This window comes from Papio anubis, chromosome 3 (assembly GCF_008728515.1).
Source record: "Papio anubis isolate 15944 chromosome 3, Panubis1.0, whole genome shotgun sequence".
Classification (NCBI taxonomy): Eukaryota; Metazoa; Chordata; class Mammalia; order Primates; family Cercopithecidae; genus Papio; species Papio anubis.
This window is the reverse complement of record NC_044978.1, coordinates 27932504-27956989: the sequence shown is the minus strand read 5'-3', so window position 1 is coordinate 27956989 and position 24486 is coordinate 27932504. Positions and strand designations below refer to the sequence as shown.

The window sequence follows — 24486 nt, the reverse complement described above, 5'->3', positions numbered from 1 at the left end:
TTATATTTGTTTGTCCTACATAATATCTAGGAGGAAACTGACCTATATTATCTCCTCTCATAATTTTTTTCCTTCTTTTCATTCTAGGGCATAGATTTACAGTATAAATTATTGTCTCCATGTATGAGCATATGACAGCAACACTGCCTACTGGTAGGCTGAAATGAGGAGTTGAAAACATTTGATATTTTCACTTATTTATCTGAATTGTCCATTCCATTGGGACCTCATGAAGAATGAGATTAAGAATAAAAATGGTTTTACATTTATAAAGCATCTAATACACACCAGCTTCCCACCAGATTATTTTCTTTTATTTTCTTGAAGTAAATATTACCTATAAATACAGGAGGTATTCTAAACTGGAGAGCAGGCAAAGCTATTGCAGGTCGTGTTCATCCTGTTATTTCGCTTTTCTTACTTTCATTTTAATTACAAGCAAATATTTAGGAATACATAATATATTATTTTCCTCCTCAGATATAAAACCTAAAAACAATAATACCGAATATCACGGGTTTCATAATTTTTTTCCAACACAAGTCTCATATATGTATAGGTTTTGTTATATTTCCAAAATATAATTCTACTTAACAAAATTTCTGCATGAAATGTCAAAGGAACTTTTTAGATACTTGCCTGAAATCCAAGGAGCTTTTCACTAGGCTTAATGTGCCTCTGAAATTCACATTCTATGGGTTGTATCACTTTGATTCCATCTTCATAAAACACATAGAACATGTTCCCAATTCCCAGACCTTAGGAATAAAAACACATTTAAATGTTCAAAATATAATTATCATAAACCTTTACAAACAAAATTCAGTGCCTCTCATATCTTTATCAGGGGATCAGTTTTCGAAGTTGTGTGATGTTAATAAAGCAAACCATATGGGACCCTCACTGTATACCCACACCACTTCATGATATTACGCAGACATTACACTTCATTCTTCGTCAGCTGCAATTCAGTGGTTTCTTTAATATAATTAAATAAATGTTTCATAGTTTAAAGCAATTATAAATAGGGATATAAACTCTTGATACATAGATTATGTTGGATACCTTCCCCACTTAATGTACGTGTTGATTAAGGAATAAAAGCACTTTCTGAAGAATCAAATTTATTTTACTACTTTTATTAGAGTTCACTAGGAAAAGTTTAATTTCTTTGCAGGAGTTTAGTTTATATAAAGATTTTTAGGAAGAAAAAGACCAAATGCCCTAGATTTTGTAGAAGAGATGTTTTCTTAAACTAATTTTTGTTAAAATAATTCTAAATAGAGATCTTACATATTAGTTTTAATATTGACAATTTGGGAGGTCTATTTCTATACCTTAAACCAAATGAAGGTCTTTGAAAAATCTTAATTTAATGTTTAAATCACACTTTTCTTTTTCACACCACAGATCTGGATGTGTGGTATCGCAGAAATTCATCTCCCCCGACTTTCTAAATCCATGTCTAAATGGGTGCAGGAGGCGAGTTTGAAACATGTGTAGGTTAACTAAAGCCTGAGCCCAGGGAACTTCTGCGTACTCATGAACATCTGTTCTCTCTGTTTCCTCTGCTTCTTCTCTGTTCCAATGTGGTCAGTCCTGAGCTCTTGTAATCCTTCCTTTTCTGATCCTCGCCTATATAGCTCTTTTGACCTGTTGTATTGGTTTACACAGTCAAATTTATTCAATATGATTATATCTTACTTAATTCAGTGATAGCATGTTTTCTTTAAAAGATAACAATAATATTAAAATCTTGATTGGAAAATCAAACCATTGTTGCTTACAATGTTTACATTCTAAAAACATCTGTAAAGGGAAAGATAATTTATTTAAATAAAAAATAATTTTCTAAGCATTATTATTATTTTTTTCAATTGTGATCTCTTGCAAGGTTCAGCCTGGGCTTTCCATCTATTGATAAACACAATAACAGTTTGTTGATTTGTAAAACATATGTGTTTATTGAACTTAAGTCATATTTCATCTTACATTTTATATGTTTCTAGGGAATACTTATGATCATAAATAATAGCTGACTACTAAATTTTATTTTATTTTTCCATATAACTATGTATCCATATATTCCTAAGATTTAGAGAAAAATGTATACAAACTGAACTATTACTTCATTCATGTTTATACATAGTCTGCATACAATTTTTCTTTTGGCACATGAAATTATTTATAATAATACATATATACTTTAAATGACTCCAGGTTGTTTGATATACCTTATTATTTTATAAATAATTCTCAGTACTTCTATTTTAATAGATGTAAGCTTTAATAGGTAATAATCCATTATAATTCCAGAGAGCAATACATAAAGATGGAATATTCCTGAACAGTAGCAGAAGTGGCAAGAACTAAACTCATCATGTTTTTTATAAAATAAAGTTTAGTAGTCAGCTATTATTTATAATCATAGCTTTGTTTAAAGGAATATAAATATTATATGCACAAAAGAGAAAGCCGAAACAGAGCACCTAAGTATTTATGCAAAAGCTTTTTCATTTGTATCAGCAAAGCCTTCATGCAAACACTAACAAATCAATAACTATCAATTTAACGTTATTGGTTTCTGAATATTGTTGTTGAAACTTATAAATGTAACAAAGCCATAATGTGGTGTCTGATTTTCATTTGTGTCTGTTACATACTATGTTTGATTTTTATTACTAAGCTCTTAACATTTTTCAGTGAATGTGACTACCTTTCTTTAACTTCGCCAAAATACTGTTCGACAATTATGAATTTGAATGTGTTTGGGCCTGACAGCTACTTTAAAGTCCAGCTTGTTTGTCATGTTTCTTGAAATATTTCCTTCCCTTACTGCTATGCATACTTTTATTAGTTTTTTTTACCGTATTCTACACAGAAAAGAGTCAGTGGGATTCCACTATAATTTGTTGCACTGGTGGAATTTGTGAGCTATATTTTCCACTAAATACCACTTAATCCATCTAAATCACTCTTTCAGGTTCTAGAGTATATTTTCTTGCTTTTTAAAATATGAATTACACATGAACAGTTTTACAAAGCATAAACCACTTTTCAGGTTAAAAGTTACTGAAGAAATACAGATACTATTAGTTAAGATTTAGTTTTTTTATTTGACTCTTTTCAATGAGACTATAACTTCTTAGTGCTTATGAAACAGTAATGCCAACAAATTACTAAATACAACTAGATTAATTAAAATAGCAATTATAAAATAAATGCCTATATATTGGTAACTCAGCCTATGAAATAAAACTTTTCATAAGACTCATTCACAAGACTTGGTATTTTGCCATTTACATTTTTGCAAGGCATTATTTTCTTCCTCATAAGTTTTATTTAGAATTTTTGCAGCAGAATTTATGATCTGAACATATGACCTGATATGTTTATCTTTCAATTTGCTGCTTTGATATTGTGCACACATAAATTTATTAAGATTATCCTCAGCAAAGAGGAATATAAATGACCTGATGATGGAGATGTTGGAAACTGAAGACAAGTATGCACATTTTCATTTGGGACATTCATTAGCTTTATGTGTAAAAATAAAATAATATATTTGTATATATTTTTACTAACTACTAAATTTATATATATTATATTTTTGACAAGTATACGGATAAGAAAATAAGACAAAGAGAGATGAGAAATTTCATTCTTCACATTCAGACAGATCAGAGGCAAATCATAGCTCTAGCACTTGCGCTTTTACTGTGAGAATCTTAATTAGACTGTGTGATAATTCCCCATATCAAATTTAAAGATAATAATTATACTATGTCATGCAGCTGTTGTAAGCTTTCAATTAGGTAGAGAATGTAAAATATTTAGGAGAGTAACTCGCACACAGCAAGATTTCAAAGAAATGGTAACTTATTTATTTATTTATTTTTTGTGGATATCTATTCCTTATAACACTACTGAAAAAAGCAAATGGTGACATGGTATATAACCAGAATTTGATAACTATTCTCACTTCTCCTCAAATCCATGCTGTGGAATATAATGCTATTTAAATTTTCTATGATATAAAATGTTAAGTTCTGTTTTCCCAGAATCCTTGAGCCAGCTAGAAGATCAGCTTTATTTTCTTGTGGAGCATTTCTTAAGTTTGGCCCTTTTAGGGAGTCTGCCAAGCCCAAACCGTTTTCCTAATACTACTAAGATGTCATTCACAGTTTTTCTTGCATTATTATTTTTTTAAATGTAGGGTTTAGTTTTCAACAGGCTACATGAAGTATAATGTTATGTAAGATATCACAACAATTCAATGCAGAAGCAGATATAAGAACCCAGCATCTTCTATTAAGTCAGAAAGTTAAAGGATTTGCAAAATGTAAACAATGTGTTACCTTTAAGCTTTTTGAAAACATAGCTTTAAAATGATAATATGCTATTTATGGCTCCATGTAATGGGTTTATTAGGGCTATTTTAACAAGTTAATAAATGCATCTTTTAAATTTTTCTATTTGCATTTCTAATACTAAATATTAGTAGACAGAAATGCCCCCTCCCCCGCCAAACACAAAGGTCTCTAAGTTCTCAATATTTAAGTGTGTAAAGGGATCCTGAGTCTCAAACAGTCTGAGTAGTGGTGAACATTACTTCTGTCTTCATGAATGCATTGTGGTGAATTATATTACAGACATCAGTGACTTCAGTGAAAGATTCTACACTACTCTAGCCACAGTAAAGATCGGGAATATGTGCACTTTTTGTCTATTTCAGGCTCTAGTGAAGGCAGACACAAACACTTTTTTTTTTTTTTTTTTTTTTTTTGGGCGGGGGTTGTTAATCTAACAGAGTATAGTGACTCCAGATGTTATCCATAATTTATTTGTTCCTTGAGAGCTTTCCTTCTGGTTTTTCTTTCTATACACAGAAAAGACATAAGCAAGAATTACTCCTGCAGTCTTATAAGACAGAAGTATTTCCCAGAGGATTTTCTAATCAATATTGTACCCTTAAATACATGAAATGGACTGAAAAAAAATGGATATAAACAGTAGTGTATTGTGAAATATAGTTATACTACTTATTATATACAGTGGATATATACCATGTAATTTATTTCAGCAATACAATTTGATTAATTTCTGATTATTGGATGCATGTTTATGTGCATCATAAAAAAGATTTTATTGTGATGTTTTTCTTCCTCTGACTTAATTGTCATTAGTTTTGCATTCATGTTATAGTCCATGAGAAGTTGTAAGTATGATGTAGTGATTTGGTAGCCAATCAAAGGTGTTTCAATAAATTATGGTGTTACACAAAATCCTTCATTGGTGGATATTATCCTTTTTACTTTCAAGTGATCCTAAAGGTATGCATATTTTAAAATATAGAAGAAATCTCCCCTCTTTAGATAAAGAATATTCTTTAGGCAAGAATAGATTGTCTGCATTGCATTTCTCACTGAATAACTCAGCACGGATAGATTTTTGGTTCATGAAAGTTCTCATTCACTATATCCTGACTTTGGAGATAAAATTGTCTTTGTACACAGAGCAAAATCATATCATTGCACCACAATAAAGTCTTTATATTATGTTCAACTATAACAAAACTAGATTATCCTTTCATTCTTGCTAAAAAATTTTTTTGGGAGTGAGTGTGTCAAGCTCTTTTTTAGGCCCTGTTAATCCAGGAAGTGGGCACCATCTGACCACTATGTATATTGGCCAGAGTGATATTATCTAAAACCAGTCCTTTTGAGTAAATATACAATCTCCTTAACTTCTAAAGGTGTACTGAAAAAAACTGAATGGACATCTTCATTATTAACTTCACACACTAATTAGCAGGGCAAATGTTATAATAGAATATTTGTTTGTATTATAAATGGCATTGGTTGCAATCATACATAATTATATCTATGCACACCATGTGTATCACACATGCATGTATATAATTTAAGCCAATGTCATCATATGCCTGTATGTACATGTGCACATGTATAGATATCGCTGCTAATGGATACCTCTTGCAAGATCACATTTTTTATTTAAAAATTGTAAAATGATTTAGAAAGCTTAGATTGACTTAAGTTTTTAGCAGACAGGTTAGTGAAATGGCCAGTGGAAATAACAACTGATTGATTGTGATTTAATTTAACTGGCATCATGTACTAGCCATTAGAAAGCATAGTCTTCCCCTCCCCCCAAATGCTATGACTAAATCTCATGTATTCAGAAGACTTATTCTGCAAAAAGTATTTTTCTTTTTATTTATTTTATATTATTACTTTTGTAGACTCTGTTATTTTTGAGACAGGATATTGCTCTGTCACTCAATCTGGAGAGTGGTGTGGGTGGCATAGAGGGCAGTGGAGTGATCACTGCAGCCTTAAGCTCCAGAGCTCAGGAGATCCTCCCACCTCAGTCTTCTGAGTAGCTGTGATTACAGGCATGAGCCATCAAGCCCGGCTAATTTTTTTTTTTTTAATTTTTTGTAGAGACAGGTTTTTGCTATGTTGCCTAGGCTATTCTCAAACTCCTGGCCTCAAGCAATCTTCCCTCTTCGGCCTCCAAAATTGCTAGGATTAAAGGTATTAGCCACCACATCTTGACCTTTTTTATTTTAAATATTATTTCAGTATTATTTTGAGGTAGTAATTGTTTTATTTGTTTTAGTTCCACAGGTTTTTGTGGAACAGGTGGTATTTGGTTACATGAGTAAGTTCTTTAGTGGTGATTTGTGAGATTTTGGTGCACCCATCTCCCAAGCAGTATACACTGAACCCAGTTTGTAGTCTTCTATTCTTTTTCTGTAAAAAAATAGTTATACCAGAGGTTTTTGAACCACACTTAGTAGCCGTATATTCTTCTGTATTTCCCAACCTCCCTGGCAGTGTGGTAATGAAATTTTTTGTGGGTAATGAAATTTTTAAATAATTTTAGGCTGAAGAAGCTAAGCTGGCCTGTTTTTAAATCTGTTTTCCCCCAACTGGATGACACTGGAAACCTTGTATTACAGATTATGAAACTAATCACGAAGTGTAATGTAATGTATTAACTTTGTTGTACAATTTCACTCCATTTCTATTTGTATTTTTTTTGGTTCAGTGTTAGCCCAACTAAATAGTGATTTATTTTAAATGTTTCTATAACATATTTTTGTGTGAATAGATACATAAATATTTATAAAGAATAAAAAGGCAATTTTCCTGAATATGAAACTTTTTTTCTGCCTTTAAGTTATTCAAATATATGAAGCCAGTGTTTCCCAAAGTATGTTATATTCTACTCAATATTGATCCTGGGGATATTCATCAAAGTAATTCATGTGCTAATAAATTTTTAAAATTCCATGTTATATACTGACTCATCCCAAACCTCTCTTTGGAGATTGAAACTAGCATATGTAAAATTTATTAAATCCTTCAATGAATCAAATAATTTAAATTAGTGTCATTCAGTGCCTATATGATCCAAAACATATATTATAAACTTAGACCTCATAACATAAACTAATTACCCACAAAATAAACATTAGAAAATACTTTATTAAATTAAATTTAATTATAAATATCATAAATATACTGAAAATGAAAACCAATCACACTGAATATTTTAATGTGTATGTAAAATACATATTAATGCATGTATATTTATATGTATTATATCTATTATTTAATATATAGTAAAACTACTTTTCGGTAAGAATGGTTCACGCTTGAACCTTCTAGATTGAAAGTTTCTTTAGAGCAGATATTAGATCTTATTCATCGATGAATTTCCAATGTTTTCAAAGTGTTTTAATTTAATATGCTCTTTAAAACATTTGTTAACAAGTAAGTGAGATATTTCCTCTATTAATATTGTCATTTTATACTCCTGTAAAACATAAAGATGAGTAGAAAAGCTGAAGGTGGAACCCAGAGATGTAGAGGACATTGCGTTCCAAGATTATATATTGATGAGATTGGTAAGACAATGCATATTAAATTCAGTTAAATTTATTTAGATTACAAACTCTTCACTAGATTCTGATGCTCGTTTTAAAAAATAATTTTATAATTATTAATGTAAAAATAACATAGGTTTACCATTTATAGATGAGTTAAATGGCATTATGGAAGAAATGATCATTTCAACTCTTTCCATTATTGGCCTCAAACGACCTACATTCTAAGGTTCTATAATTTGTTCTCTCTGAGATAGATTTTTCTTGGCTATGGTAAAGAGGTAAATATATAAATATAAAACACTGCTAGAATGAAAATAAAAGTGTATCTCAGAAATACGTAGTTCATATTTGTTTTATTCTAAATTATAAAAATGGAGAGAATTTTCTTAGAAAATTTAGTTACCTATAATTTTAATTATTTGTATGAGATACTTATACCCAATGATGGGGTTCCATGATTCCTCAAGCCAGTCTATTTTCTCTGGTCACCATTATTACTATTAGTACATGCAATCATTTTTATTGTAATGCCTTGCCAATAATTGCGGCATTATAAAATATCTTACAGATGTCTATGAATCGAAATCAAATATGCTGTCTTCTTTAATCTATTTTTAAAATGCTTCCTATTACAAGAAACAAGTACTCTTATGATAACTGTATGTAGAAAAAAAGACTTTAATAATTTACCCAAAGACACACACTTGTTTTATGTGACTTAAAGTATCTGTAAAATATACCATATATCTATTTTTGTCAAGCACATTTTATGTGTCAAATGAAACAGTGACTCATAAGAACATTATTCTTGATGGAGAATAATTATTGAGGGTATAAATTTCCAAAAACTAATAGAATACCTTTTTAAAGAGAAAATAATGTGGTTTTATATAATGAATTTCATCATGATTTTAATTAATTTGGAAGCTTCTATTCTATACTTTTGAGGGTGGCCTGGAGTGTTGTTATTACATATTAAAAATTACTACAAACTAATAATGTTCATGGTGGTTATCGAAGTTAATACATAAGAAAAAGTTGTTCCATATACTTTAAATTGATTTACATAGCACAGATTTGTGAGGTGAGTGCCAACTCTATTTCGAATACTGTATTGGAAGCATCTGACTCAGCAAGGTAAAATAACTCATCCAAATTTTCCCAGCAATTAACCATCAGAGCCAGATCTGTAGTATTTGGTCTCTGACTCGTTAGGTGTTATTCCTTCCATTACAATGATAAAATAAAATCAATTTTTAAAATGCTCAGAGAACTCTTGCCCAGAGGGAAGACAATATAATTAAATGTGTTTAATAGATATTATCACGCTTGTAATCCCAGCACTTTGGGAGGCTGAGGAGGGCAGATCACCTGAGGTCAGGAGTTCGTGACCAGCCTTGTCAACATGGTGAAACCCTGTCTCTACTAAAAACACAAAAATTAGCCGGGCATGGTGGCGGGCCCTGTAACCCCAGCTACTCGGGAGGCTAAGGCAGGAGAACTGCTTGAACCCTGGAGGCGGAGGTTGCGGTGAGCCGGGATCGCACCATTGAACTCCAGCCTGGGCAACAAGAGTGAAACTCCATCTCAAATAAAGAAATATATAAATAAGTAAGTACTGATACGTCAAGACTACTTTCATTAACGACTGAATTATTATATTTAAAGGTGAAATATTTGAAGTGGGATAAAAATGGAGGGTATAGTTACACTGGAACTTCTTTAATAAACCCAGGTTTTAATGGAGCTCATGCAAAATATTTAAGGAGCAACAAGTTCTAAGAGAGAAAAAAGAAAATAAGTGGACTGCTTCATCCTTGAGTACAGAATTGAGATGGCTAAATTCCAGAATTACTTGAGGCTTTGAGACTGGCTTTCACAGGGTACAGTGACTTGGGTTCCTACAGGAAGCTATAATCAGGGAAGAGAAATTTTGTCTAAGGTGGGTTGTGAAGACAATTTTTGGCCATTGCTCACCAGGAGTGTAATGATGACTTTTAGACATTTTTCTCTTAATTTCATTTAACCACAATTGATGGACTATTTAAGTACCTGGGCAAACGCATTCTTCCCAGCCTTTGTGACTAGATGAAGAAAACCAATAACAATTGCAATAATATATGAAAATGGATACTGTTTATTGAGTGCTGATAATAACTAAAGAACTGATAATAACGCTACTGAGTATTAACAACTACTATACTCCTTTTTGTGATAAGAAGATTGTGCAGGGTAACTTGCCCTATTGTTTGTAAACTTGAAAGACTACATTTGAATCCAGGCCCTTCAAATGTAACCCAGATTTTAATATAATTTATTATATTCCCTTGATAAGGCACAGTTTTTATAAATATTCTTACTGTAAGTTAATCAGAGTTTATTATGTAAATTATATTTAACTGAGATTGTTTTTATTTCTTTGATGTAATTTTATACTCTTAAAGCATTTCAATATATCACAATGAAACTTTCTGGTTATGTATCAGTAATTAATCAAGCTGATGAGAAGTGATAAATGTGTAATGGTAGTAGGCTTACACAAGAATATTGAAATACCATCAACTGAAATATTGAATCAAAATAAAAAAGGTAATTAATGATAGAAAAGATAATCAACAAATCTAATAATAATCAAGCAAAATTGTCACAATGTAAAAATAATTTAACTTAGTACCTTCTTCTCTCCATAATATGTTAGCTACTGCAGCATGTTGAAAGAAAAAGAAAAAGAAAAATGAGTAAAGAGAGCTTTTGCTATATAGTAATATAAATATTATTAAAGAGGTCAAAGTATCTGTGATAGAATGTGTATATAAACATAGTGAAGTTAATTCAGTGAGCTACTTTAAATTAACAAAACAATAGCATGTTGGAATTAACTAATAATGCTTTGTACATTTTTTGATATAGACAATTCTTATTTGGAATACAGATTTTGTTAATAAACAAAGAACATTTTACTCTGCATTAAAAAAAAACAGGAAGCTTAAGTTAGTTTAATTGAAATGTATTTTTAGAGCAAGTTTTGGTAGTTAAAACTATTAGGCTGACAGTTTAAGCTACTAATAGAAAAAGTTATACTCTTAAATTTTGCAATAATCACAATATATAATATTTTTACATAATATGAAATACTCCTGAACAAGAAGAGTTCTTGTAAATCCAAGATCTTGAACACCAAATTGGACTATTTTTAAGGAGTATATATTTTTACTGTTTTAAAACAGACAGAAATAGATCTAAGTATGCTTTGCTTCTTTCAGTACATACTGAATTGTCCTTGAACAACAGGTTTTAAAAATATTATATAGCGACTTAATCAGTAAAGAGCTAATATATTAAGATAGAAATTAAGAAAAAAAATCCAATTGAAATTATTGTGAAGGAAATGCCTGCCTCTTTAATAATTCAAAATTACAATAACACTATAAGTTCTTAAAGCAAAATCATAAAAGTGTAACTAATAGAAAATCTCATACACAGCAATTACTTCCAGCATTTTGACCATATTAAAACTTAATGAATTTTTTTTTCAACTGAACCCACATGTGTATGTTTCAGAGCCAAGAATGAAGTCTAGCACTCCTCACTTAGGCTTAAGGCCCGAGTCATGCAGTTTTCAGCATCTGCTATATTTCTTTAAAACATTAATTATCAATGGTAAACATTTACAATTTTTAGTTTTTTAATTCCTTAATGACATTTATCCAAACTTAAATACATGATGTGTGCATTCCTGTAGCACATTTTGTGCTGTTGTTCTTATGCCTGCAGTGCACTTTGAACAAATAAGAAAAAGTATAACTTTCAATTATGAGATGAATAAGTTCTGAACATGTAACGTACAATGTGGGTGGTGATGGATGTGTTAATTGTGATAATCATTACATAATATATACATCATCTTTTCATCTTAAACATATTCAATCTTTGTCAACTAAATATGTTATAAAATGACAAAAGGACAAATCCTATTCTCAAGGAGAGGTTATAGACACAGGAGGAAAGAGAACCATGAAAACAAATAGAAACAAACATCTAATAAATGAGGGGGAAGAAGCAAATTTCAAATTCAGCAAATGTGGACAAGACAGAATGATCATCTATGAAAAGAGGTTGGATACTGGAGGGACAGCTTCATTGAGATGCTGATGCACAAGAAATGTAATATTACCAAAGCTTTCAAGAGTGCTGTGTGGTGTAGGGGGCTAGAGAGGTTATTCCACACATGACAAAAAGAAAATATGTTCAAGGTATATCAACCAGAAACATCAGAACATATTGAGAGAATGTGTCAAGTAATTTGGTATATTTGGCGTGTAAGATTGGTTTAAAAAGATAAAGCTGGATAATTTATTCATGATAACATCAAGTAAGTCTGCACACACAATGCAAAAGAAATGGACTTTTTTGTAGTTTTAGGAAAGGTTGAACTATGATTAGCCTTATACTTCTTTCTCTGGCCTATAAAAAAACAACAAAGCATGTATTTCCTTATATCTCCCTCCACTCACTTAGTACCAATTGAGTACCTAGCATGTGTTAGATGTATTCAGCACTACCATACACAGGTTAGAACAGGCAATCTCTGGCCCATAGAGTCTATATTCTAATTGGGCAGACAAAAAGTAATCAAATGATGACAGAAAAAAATTCAAAGTTATGAATTTAGTGTGTTACAGAAGAGAAAAACATAGTAATGTGAATGCATTTGTTGGGTGGATTAGACATTGTTAAACAGGGCGAACTTCTCTAATTATGATCAAGGTGAAGTAAGTAAGAGTAAACTAAGTGGAAGGTATGATTCAATTTCCAGATAGGAAAAAAGCATGTGAAAAATTCTAGTGGCATATCAAAGCACCATTATTTTAAAGGAGTAAGGACATTAGAACTAAGGACAGAGACATTTTTAAGATTGGCAGTCATTTAGGAATAAATACCAAAAAGTACAGACTTTGTAATACTAATATCAGATAAGATAAAATTCAAGTCACTACATACTGAATTTCAAATTACATAAGCTGAAACATAGTATTAAAATAGGAGGCAGAAACTGTTAAGGTTGGATGTAAAATAAATAAATCCACAATCATGGTCTGTTTCTTTAACATATCACTCTCAGTATTTGAAAAATGAAGAAAAATAAAGACAAAGTTTCAACAATACAATTATCAACATTGAATTACGGTATTTACAATGATTGTTTTACTACACAAACAGAAAGCATTTGCCAATTTTATTGACAGATCTACAAGGGTGGCCACAAAGGAAACTACAAAACAAAAAGCCTGGTTCTACTCTGCAAATATGTTCCAATAAGCAGAGATTGTTTCTGCATTTTCAGACAACAAAGTAAACATGCAAATATGCAAATCTTCAAACCCACAAAATTCATCAATAAATTGAATATTTTTAAAAACCAAATATAACCACAATTTATATAAAACATAACAACAAAAAAAAGAAAATTAACCATGTGGGCCCAAACAGTGTTAGAAAAAGGATAATGCATGGACTGAACTGAAGCACTACTGACCAAACAAGACAGACAGACAGAGAGAGAGAGACAGGAAGAGGAGGAGGAGGAGAAAGAGGGCCTTTTGATGGGTCGGGGGGAGTAGGGAGAGGGTCAGGAAAAATAACTAATGGGTACTTGGCTTAATACCAGGGTGATTCCTCAAAGACTTTAAAAAAAAAAATTGTTTGACACAGCAATCCCATTACTGAGTATATACCCAAATGTATATAAATGTATATAAATCATTCCATTATAAAGACACATGCACACATAGATTCATTGCAGCACTATTCGCAATAGCAAAGATAGGGAATCAACCTAAATGCCCATCAATGGTAGATTGGGTAAAGAAAATATGGAATATGTATACCATGGAATACTATGCAGCCATCAAAAATAATGGAATCATGTCCTTTGCAGGAACTTGAATGGAACTAGAGGCCATTATCCTTAGCAAACTAATGCAGGAACAGAAAAAGAAATACCACGTGTTCTCACTTATAAGTGGGAGTTAAATGGTGAGAAGACATGGAAACATAAAAGAGAACACACTGAGGCCTATTGGAGTATGGTGGATAGGAGGAGGGAGCATATAAAGAAAAGTAACTCATGGGCACTAGATGAATACTTGGATGATGAAGTAATCTGTACAACAAATCCCCATGACACACATTTACCTGTGTAACAAATCTGAATATGTACCCCTGAACTTAAAATTTTAACAAAAAGAAATTAATTTAATACATCATATTAGTTTGTCAGTTAAGGACTGTCAATATAATTTAACCAAATAAAAATGCAATCTGATAAAATACATAGCATATTACTAAGTATAATATAAATTCTCTTAGTAAACTAATAAACTAAGAATAGAGTTTTTTCATTAATTTAAATAATGAATTTAAATTAATAAATTAATTAATAAAAAACTAACATATGCCAGAATAATAAATAAGTGATCATCAATGGATGATTGGATAAAGAATGTATTACACACACACACACACTCACACACACACACTACTCAGTCATAAAAGGAAATGAAATCTTGTCTTTTGCAGTAACATGGATGGAACCACAGGCCAGTATCCTAAACGAAATAACCCAGAAATAGAAATTCAAATATTGAATATTCTCACTTACAAGTGAGAGCTAGAAAATGGGTACACATGGACATAAAAAAGAAATAATAGACATTAGTGGTAGGGTTGGAAGTGGGCGAGGAATAAAAGGTGACATATTGGGTACAATGTTTACTATTCAGGTGATAGTTACACTAAAAGTCTAGACGTCACCACTAGGCAATAAATCCATGTAACAAAACTGCACTTGTACTCCCTAAATCTATAAAAGTGAATTTTTTAAAATAGATAAATTACTAAATGGAGAATCAAAATATTGAATTATGATTATTTGAAATGAATTTTTCATGAGTTGAGCAATTAATCTAAGAAACAAATATAAATTGTATAAATAGTATAAATAGAAGACAATCAAAATTTGAAGTCAAAATGAGTCACAAAAGATTAAAGTAAAAGTACAAATGAAGTTCATAAGATCTATTATTTAGCAAGATACAAGATAAATATCCAATTTCTATATTTTTCTTCTGTAAGAATAAGACGCAAAATAAAATTTTGTTTACAATAGCTTAAAAGCATAATATATTGATGGTTTACTAGAATATAGAAATTGTAGCAAATTAAATGTAACAGCCACTAAAAATAAGCTAGATGGGAATATAAACTATTCCTAGATGAAGGCAACAAATACTGTGTAGATAAAATGTATTCTGCAATTAGTTAACTTAAAAATCATACATATTGTTATTGTCTTTTTAAAACATATTCCATTTTATATACAGAGTTAGAACGTGTATTAAATTTAAAAAAACCTCAAATTTAATTGCCCTGGTATAATAATACATTCTCTCTTTGTTTGTTTCTTTGTTAGTTTGGGAGTTGGTTGTTTGTTGCCCAGGTTGGAGTGGAATGGCGAGATCTCAGCTCACTGCCATCTCCATGCACTGGGTTCAAGAGATTCTCCTACCTCAGCCTCTCGAATAGCTGGGATTACAGGCTCCTGCCACCACATCCAGCTTTTTTTTTTTTTTTTTTTTTTTTTTTTTTTTTTTTTTTGTATTTTTAGTAGAGACGGGATTTCACCATGTTGTTCAGGCTGGTCTCAAACTCCTGACCTGAGGTGATCCACCCACCTTGGTCTTCCAGAGTGCTTGGATTACAAGCATATAATGCATTTTTTCATGTCTTTTCATTATTTTTCTGATTTTCATATAAATACCTACATATATGGAAATGTAGCTGATAAAATATATAAATATATGATATATAAATATAATTTTCCATGCCTTTTATTCATTTGTTATAACATACCTAATCCAGCCTTTATACATGGTTTAAATAGTTTCATCACATGAATTTCTGCTTTTTAAAAATATTATGATTTACTTCTTCATTAATTCTAACCTAGTACCAATATCAGAGGCTAGCATAAGTAATAGAAGCTCAATAAATATCATGGACATTTATCAGTCATACAGGTGTATGTGTATGTGTGTTTGTGTGTGTATGTGATCACTGTGATGACCATCCCGCTAAGTAGTTATTACCAGTAGTACATGTCCCTGCAAGCAGTATGAGAACCTTTAAAACATTTGATATACGCCAGGTTGATTTCCAAAAGATTGTCACCAGCATCACTAGTGATCTGTGAAATTATTCATTTCAAACACTTCAGGTGAACTATTATTGTATGCATGTGTGTGTGTGCATGACCGTGTGAACAAGTTAACTAAATGTGAATATATATATGTAATATATATATAAATTAAAATAATAATGTATTATATATTACATTTGTAAATATATATTAGTTGGTTATCAGTGATATTGAATATATTTGGAAATATTTGGAGAAAACTTTTACCTTCTGCTTATGTCCTCAGCTCCTTGTTTTCTATTAGAGTATTGCCATATACATTTTACATTTTTAACAGTTGCTTATATATTGGAATGGCTTTGTTTCACCACATTAATTTATCCTTCAGACAATAAAAACAGCTACATATAATAAATTCAGGCTTAAATATGCCACTACTGTGATATATATATGTGTGTTAATTTATTATATGTAAATATATGTATTTACATATTTTTTATCAATGTCCTTAGTATGTGTGTGTATTTATACACACACTAAGTATATATGTATAGTGAATTTATATGTAATTTATTAGATATATTTACGCATATATAAAAATATATTTACATATAATAAATTATATATTTATATATAATAAATTATATATACACACACTAAGTATATATATATAGTGAATTTATTATATGTAAATACATACATACACACACACACACACACACACACACACACACTCTTACACTTGTTTTTTTCCTCAATGTCCTTAGTATAGCACATAGGGGCTTCCATGATATGTCCTTGTCATCTTCAATTCACATTCCAAACATCAAGACTTTTTGAATCTCTTTATTTTAAGGGATATCCTTACCAGAAATCTCCACCTAGTTTTCTCTCCAGTCACCTTTTAAGGCCCACGCTCTGTTGCCCAGGCTGGAGTATAGTGGCGTGATCTCTGCTCAATGCAACCTCCACTTTCTAGGTTCAAGCGATTCTTGTGCCTCAGCCTCTTGAGTAGCTGGGATTACAGGTGTGTGCCACCACACCTGGCTAATTTTTATATTTTTCATAGAGATGGGGCTTCACCATGTTGACCAGACTGGTCTCGAACTCTTGACCTCAGGTAATCTGCCTGCCTCAGCTTCCCAAATTGTTGTGATTACAGGCATGAGCTACCATGCCTGGCCGACCCAGCTTAGTTTTCACACTATAGTTAGTTTGTCTGGACCAAGACTTTGGACTAAATAACTTTTCCTTTCACACATGGAGCTCTGTGAAACAACTAATGTACTCAGTATGCAATAAAAATTATCTGCTTTGGTATCTTTTATTCATAATTGAACAATAAAACCGTCAAAGTTATAAACCACTTAATTTAATATGTATTCACTACATAACTGAAATGTAAAGTTTTTTTTGAAGATAATATACACCTTATAATGAAAATGTGGCTCAGTGGAATAGGTGGCTGACAGGAGTGACTGAAATCTTTATTAGTGCTTTTCAGTAAATTGCCTTATTTTCTATGTTAGAATCTTACACTTATTTTCAAAGTGATAGATCTCATATTAAATATGCTTTCACTGTAAAGAAATGTATGTGGAGAGCTGAATGATGCTATATAAGCAACAGCAATAAGGTAGTTACCTATATAACAGCATGCTGTACTATGCAGAGCTACTTTTCTTGGCTATTCATGTGTAAATTGTCTGAATTTTATATTAAATATATATATATATTTTTTTGCTTGTGCTTCTCCTTGTCTGAAAGTTTCAGGTTTTCACCATTGCAAATCATTTTTTGATAAAGTGAATTTATATAATGATAACATTTAAAGTAGACGTTTTATTGACTGCTTTCTTTTTGGATTTAAGAAACTGACTTAATTTCAGCAGGCAAATAAAAAAGGGCAACCTTAAAAGAAAAATGTGGATAAAGTGTAATCTGTAAAAAACGTATGGATAGTGCTATGGTAGTTGAAATTTCTTTGAATATACATATGGAGAATGAACTAAGACATTTAAACTATGCTATTTTTAGGCTAGAAACAACATTTGATATGTCAAGTACATTGCCTGCCATATGCCAAATTCAAAGCCACTTTCAAATGAACCTGTCATTCTTTGGAAATTAATTGAAGATGGTTTCCCCCTGTGACCACACAGGGTTTTAACCTAATGTCTTAACATAAGCTGATTAGGCTGTAGTGCCTGGCTTACATTAGGGCATGCAATACAGAAATTAGCCAGAAAACTGTGGCTTTAGTTTTGAAAAAGTGATGAGATGCGATAATCAGATTCTTTTGGGAGGTAACTGGAATCAAGAAATGACACCTGAAAAGCAGAGATCAGAGGGAACAGGAGCATTAAGAATGCATAGCAACAGGCACGATAGCGTGGTATAGTCAGGACTATGATAACTTGTGACTCAAGAAGGTGTGACATGGAAGAAGAGTCCACGCAACCCAGGAGAGAGGCAAGAAATGTCAGAAGCTGTCTATGGAATGCAGGTTTCCATGTTCTGAATGTGGATGCATCTCTGACTGCTTCACACTGCCAGTTTCAAGTTCACCTCAGTTTTCAAATAATCCATTACTTAATCAAACAATATAAGTCTACTCCTGACAATCAAATTAGTCTCATTGAATCCACGACAAGGTAAGAATTGTTGTTAAGTCAAAAGACTAAAGCCACCACAGAAATAAACAAATAAAAACAACATCCATCTTTCCTTCCTTCCGATGACAAACCAAGCAAACAGAAAGTATGCAGTGGTTATGTCATAGTATGTAACAAATTGTCTCAAACTTAGTGGCTGAAAACAACAATAAACATTTATGGTCTTCGCGAATATAGCTTGGCTGGGAGGGTTCTTTCTCAGTGTATTTCATGAGGTTACATTCATCTGAAGGCTTGTCTTCGGCTGGAAGATCCACTTCTTAAGGGGCTCATTTATATGACTGGCAATTTGGTGCTGGTGGTTAGCAGGAGGCCTCAGTTTTTTATTCCCTGGGCTTCTGCCCAAGGCTGCTTAAGTGTCCTCACATTCTGTCACTGGGTTTCTCCCAGAATGTGTGATCCAAAAAATCGAGGCAGAGGCCATCATGCCCTTTATGACCTGGTGTCAGAAGAAAGTCACCTTCATCTCCATCCTGCTTTATGTATGATAGAGACATTTACTGTTTCAATGTGGGAAGACATTGCAAGGGTGTGTATTGCAGGAGATGATGGTAACTAGTTAATCTTGGACACCATAGTCTTAGAGTAAGAAATTGCTAATAAGAAAACATAACCTTCCAAACAACTTTTCTAGCTAACATCCTCCTAGCCAGATTGGCAACACCTAAACTTCTCATTATATATACATACTAAGCCTACCACTCTCAGAAAGTGACTTGATTTTGATAATTATTCACACAAATGTGTGTGGTTTTTTTTTTACATAATAAATGATAAACAGTGACATAATAAAAGAATAGTGGGTAATTAGCTGCAGATAAATAGGGAAGAAATGTTGCCTTCTGACTCACTTATACTGTATTATTTTAAGTATGTGGCAAGCAAAGTAAAATAACTTCTGTTTTTGGTTTAACTTCTTCATTTAGAAAATATACCATAGGGATAAGACAATTTAAAAATGAAATGATTATAATATATATTAAGTGCCTGGCACATAATCAGTTGTTCAATAGATGTTGGTTATGCAGCCATATATATCCTAGGTGGAACTCAAGATGATCATACATATAAAGCTAAATTAATAGAAAAGTATCCAAAATAAAACATTGCAAAAAAAGTACACCTTAACCTTTAGTTAGGGCTATATGAGAACTCTCCTTATCATTGCAGAGAACATAATCATTAGAGAAGTAGAAAGCTACTTAGATATTAATTAGCATATGCTCAAGAAAAAAATTAAGATGGTAAAGGTTTAAAGCTTTCTTTAAAGTTGCTGTAATATACCAAAATTTTTTTTAAGGACATTATTTCAAATAATTGTATTCCTACTACATATTCTGAGCTCCTCACTGTTTAATATTTATTTAAGTGCATTTGAAATATATAATATATATAAGGTTAACATATAAATATAATTGTATTCATAATATAAAATAAAATAGCCCATATTTGAAGGAAATTGACTACTTTAAAACAGTATTTATTAAGAAAAATTGCTAGATATTTTGTGAGGGAAATTATAAATTATAACAAAAAACATCAAATATATTGTGTATGCTGCTATGTAGGTATTCTGGGTAAATACATAGTTCATAATTCAACTAAATTGGCTTATCTTTGAAGACATAGAGGAGTAAAGACATCCTATACTCTACCATACCAACTAATTCTATGTGCTTGGAACAAAGGAAAAACTAACCTAGAACTGAAGTTTTCTTTAAAGTACTTAAAATATATCTTAGTTCTTGAACAAGTTTGTGATAGAGAACCCAGACATCTGTGTTATGCAGTAAGAATTTTGATATCAAAAATTAAAGAATTACAAAACAATAATTTCTTTCATAAACAAAGTTTAAACATGGCAGAATTTAAGATCTTGAATTAAAATGTATCCTGGTGATCCCAAGAAGATGGATTAATTGTAGAATTAATTTGCTATTTTATTTATTTGTTAAGTCATCCTGTTGAATTAGAGTATTTGGCACTGGCCAACTCATCTTCAGCCTGGGGTGTCTCTAAATCTTTTATCCTTGGATATTTTTTCCTTCTCTGTGATTCAATTTTGAAAGTAGCACTTACTCAAAAAAACATTAGTCTCCTTGTTTTACTTGCACTAGTAGGGAGGGAATGGCAGCTTCTGCTTAAAATTACATACTAAGCTCTAGATGTTTTGATCCCAACTCTTCAGTGTTACCACTTAGAGTATCTGTTCTCCTAAAAAGTTTGGTGGATAGGCTTGTAGTTAGTATAATTTACCTATCTTGCTAGATGAATTAAGTGAAACTCATGGTGATTTGAATATTACAAATCAGTTCAATATTTTTAAAGAGAGAGGAAAATATTGAAATTATAAAAATGTCTCGAGTCATCCACAGTGTTTTTTTTTCCTGTAATTACTCACATGCATCTTACATTAATATTAATACATTAAATCCTCTGGTCATAATGCTACCTGATTTGAAATCTCTATTCTGTCACAAGCCTTAAGTCTTCTTCATATTCCTAAGTGCCTGTAAACCAGTTTGAGAATCACAATTTTTCTCTTTAGTTTAGAAGGAAAAATTAAAGCATAGAAAAGTAACATCAATATCTAAGCCTGGTCAAAGAAAAACAGGTTATGAATTTGGAGGTACTGCCAACATTATTTTATCATTTCTTGTCTTCTTTGTTTGAAACATTATTGCTCCTACTAAGGGCTGTCTCACTAACTCAAATTGTTACAATGGAGAAACACATACTGGAATATGACAAATATGCTTGTTCTCCCCTAGTCCTACCTTCCCTCTCTCTCCCCTTCATTTCAGTCTCCACTCCCATACAATAAGGTTACTATATTAATAAGACAGAGCGATGCCAGCTATTCTTCCTTCCATTGTCAACACTGAAACAAGGGCAGAACAAGCAACAGATAGCAGCTGCAGTTATTGGCACAGAGAAAAAGAGAATGGGGTCAAAGATGCTCAGCAGAGAAATGACAGAGATAGCAAGAAAATTAGGCCAAGTAGCAGCAGTGTAGCCAACTGTGGCTGTGATAAGAATGAACGTAGGCACTGAAATGTGAGAGCATTTCCAGCTGACACCTTCTGATATCACAGAGACTCCACACACATGTAAACTTTAATTACTGCTCACTCTTGAAAATAAAATGTGGTCAAGAAAGACTTTGATAATAGGATATAAAAAGGCTTTTCCTCCTGTATTATGTAATGTTGATTAAGTATATATATTTACTAATAAAATATATATTTTACTAATAAAAATATATTTTGCTTATATATATAACTAATTATATATTGTGTATATATATAATTTTTTTTACTAACATTTCCTTGAAACATATCTTTCCCACACTTACTATACAAGACAAACAGCAAAGAAAAATTATCAGATTTAAAAAAACTATAGATATTAGGCTCTTGGAGAATCTTTCAAACTTGAGGATGAAATGTTTCATGTGAATGTGACATTGTAAAATAATACCTAGATACAAGAATAAACAGTCAAGCAGTTGGTTGTCATAGTGCTAATAAAAGTATAAATGATTCCTAAAATATTTGAAGTTTAAAATATTTTTACATTAAATACAAACATAAAATATCTCATTTATTATGTTTTCTAAAATAGTCCTATATCTAGAATATTGTGCTATTATTTTTACCCATTTGAATATGTTTTATCCACTATTTAATACACTTGAGAAAATTTTAAAGCTAATAATCATCGACCTGGAATAATAACAATAATGATAACTAGAAGAAACATTTATGGAGCCCTCATTTTGTGCTAGACATTGCCAAGTATTTTAGAACATTGGGTCTACTAAAATTTCACTTGTATAAATGTCTCTAATCAAGTTAATTTCTAAAATAGCTTAATATACAAAAGCAAAATAAAGCAAGCACGTGTTAAAAAGTATAAGAGAGTAATCAAACACGGTATAGTAAGATAATAATGTTCTAAAAGTAAATTGACAAGCAGAACATCTACTTTTTTTAAGTACTACACGAAATATTTTCGGGTTAGGCTCTGTAGCCAAAATTGTCTTTCTGGCCAAACCTGTACCAATCTTATGTATATATAGGCAGGAAGGAAAGGATGCTCAGTGAACCACAAAGGCATGAAAAACGGACAGCAGATTATCTTCTATCTATTATAATAAGTTCTTTCCAGTGTCAGTTTTGCTCCAATTTAATGCTTATAATTTAATAGGCATAAGAGGCCTAAGGCATAATTTAGTCTTTATTTTGATATAATCATATACTATGAAAAATAAGATTTTGTGAATGCACTGCTTTTATTCCTGGAAATTCACATAGGCTGATAAGCCAGGTAACACTATCTTTTAGGAAATTCTATTGTGCAAAATAATATTCAACAGATGGATAAAGGAAGATAATTGAAAACCCATATTAACTGAATTCCAGGAGCATGGTGTAATGAGTTTCCACAATACATATTTCCCCTTAAGATTAAATAGTAAACTACAAGACAATTTGTCTTATAAACTTTGCTGGGAATTGAAATTTGAATTAAACCTACCTTGGTAATAAATAAAATACTCAAATGCCTACTATATGTAAAAAATAAAATCCAGCATAAAAATGCTTATTGTGGTATCTCCAGGATAAAAACTAAATAATGAATATGTAGAAAATAACTTTTACCTTTGAAGGGTAAACCGAAAATAAAATTCGAAGGTCCCCAACCATCTGAATGGACTTCCTCCTCAGCCAGGACTCTTAAAATTTAACCTGAGAGGCTGTTTCAGGGCATGATGGGAGGTGGGGATGGAACATGCCTCATATTAACCCTCTGACATTAATATCAACACAGACTTTAAGTCTAGTAAGAAAAATTTTACATCCTATTCTTTCTGAAGCTTGTTAGCTAAAAGCTTCATCTGCATAGTAAAACTTTGGTCTCTAAAACGTCTTATCGCAACCAAGACAGTCCTTTCTATTGATCCCAGGTCTTTAGACAAACTCAACCAACAACCAGAAAATGTTTAAATTTACCTATATAGCCTGGTAGCCCACCCCCCTCACCCTGACTTTGAATTGTCCTGCCTTTCTAGAGCAAATCAATGTATTTCTTGAACGTGTTTGATTGATGTCTCATGCCTCCCCAGAATGTATAAAACCTAGCTGTACCCTGATGACCCGGGGAACATGTTCTCTTGACCTCCTGAGGGCTGTGTCACGGCCATGGTCACTCATATTTAGATCAGAATAAATCTCTACAAATATTTTACAGAGTTTGACTCTTTTCATTGACAGAGAAATATAGCTTGTATATGTTTTCTAATTTGGCTTTTTTTCGTTCATACACTTCAATGTCTTTCTTAATCAGATTGTACATCACAATACATTCTCGTCTAGTATTGTAAATATTTTTATAATCATATGTTACACAAAGTTAACCAAACCCATCATGTATTAATATTTCCTGGCCCGGACGTGGTGGCTCAAACCTGTAATCCCAGCACTTTGGGAGGCCAAGATGGGTGGATCATGAGGTCAGGAGATCGAGACCATCCTAGCTAACATGGTGAAACTCCGTCTTTGCCAAAAATACAAAAATTAGCCGGAGGTGGTGGCAGGCAGACGCCTGTAATACCAGCTACTAGGGAGGCTGAGGCAGGAGAATCGCTTGAACTTGGAAGGGGGAGGTTGCCGTAGGCCGAGATCATGCCACTG

The 24486-nt window shown here is 31.8% G+C and overlaps 1 protein-coding gene across 5 annotated transcripts in view; it reads right to left on the bottom strand.

The window, feature by feature from the left end:
- Positions 1-24486, bottom strand: part of FSTL5 (follistatin like 5) — a 795441-nt gene that overhangs the window by 108596 nt on the left and 662359 nt on the right. For 3 of the 5 annotated variants that reach the window (XM_021938124.2, XM_021938125.2, XM_021938128.2), the window contains 2 exons: positions 10593-10619; positions 640-758 (listed from right to left, as the gene is read on the bottom strand). In XM_021938124.2, coding sequence (XP_021793816.2) covers positions 640-758; positions 10593-10619 — 146 coding nt within the window. The remainder of the gene's footprint in view (positions 1-639; positions 759-10592; positions 10620-24486) is intronic. The other 2 variants (XM_021938126.2, XM_021938127.2) reach the window with 1 other exon arrangement.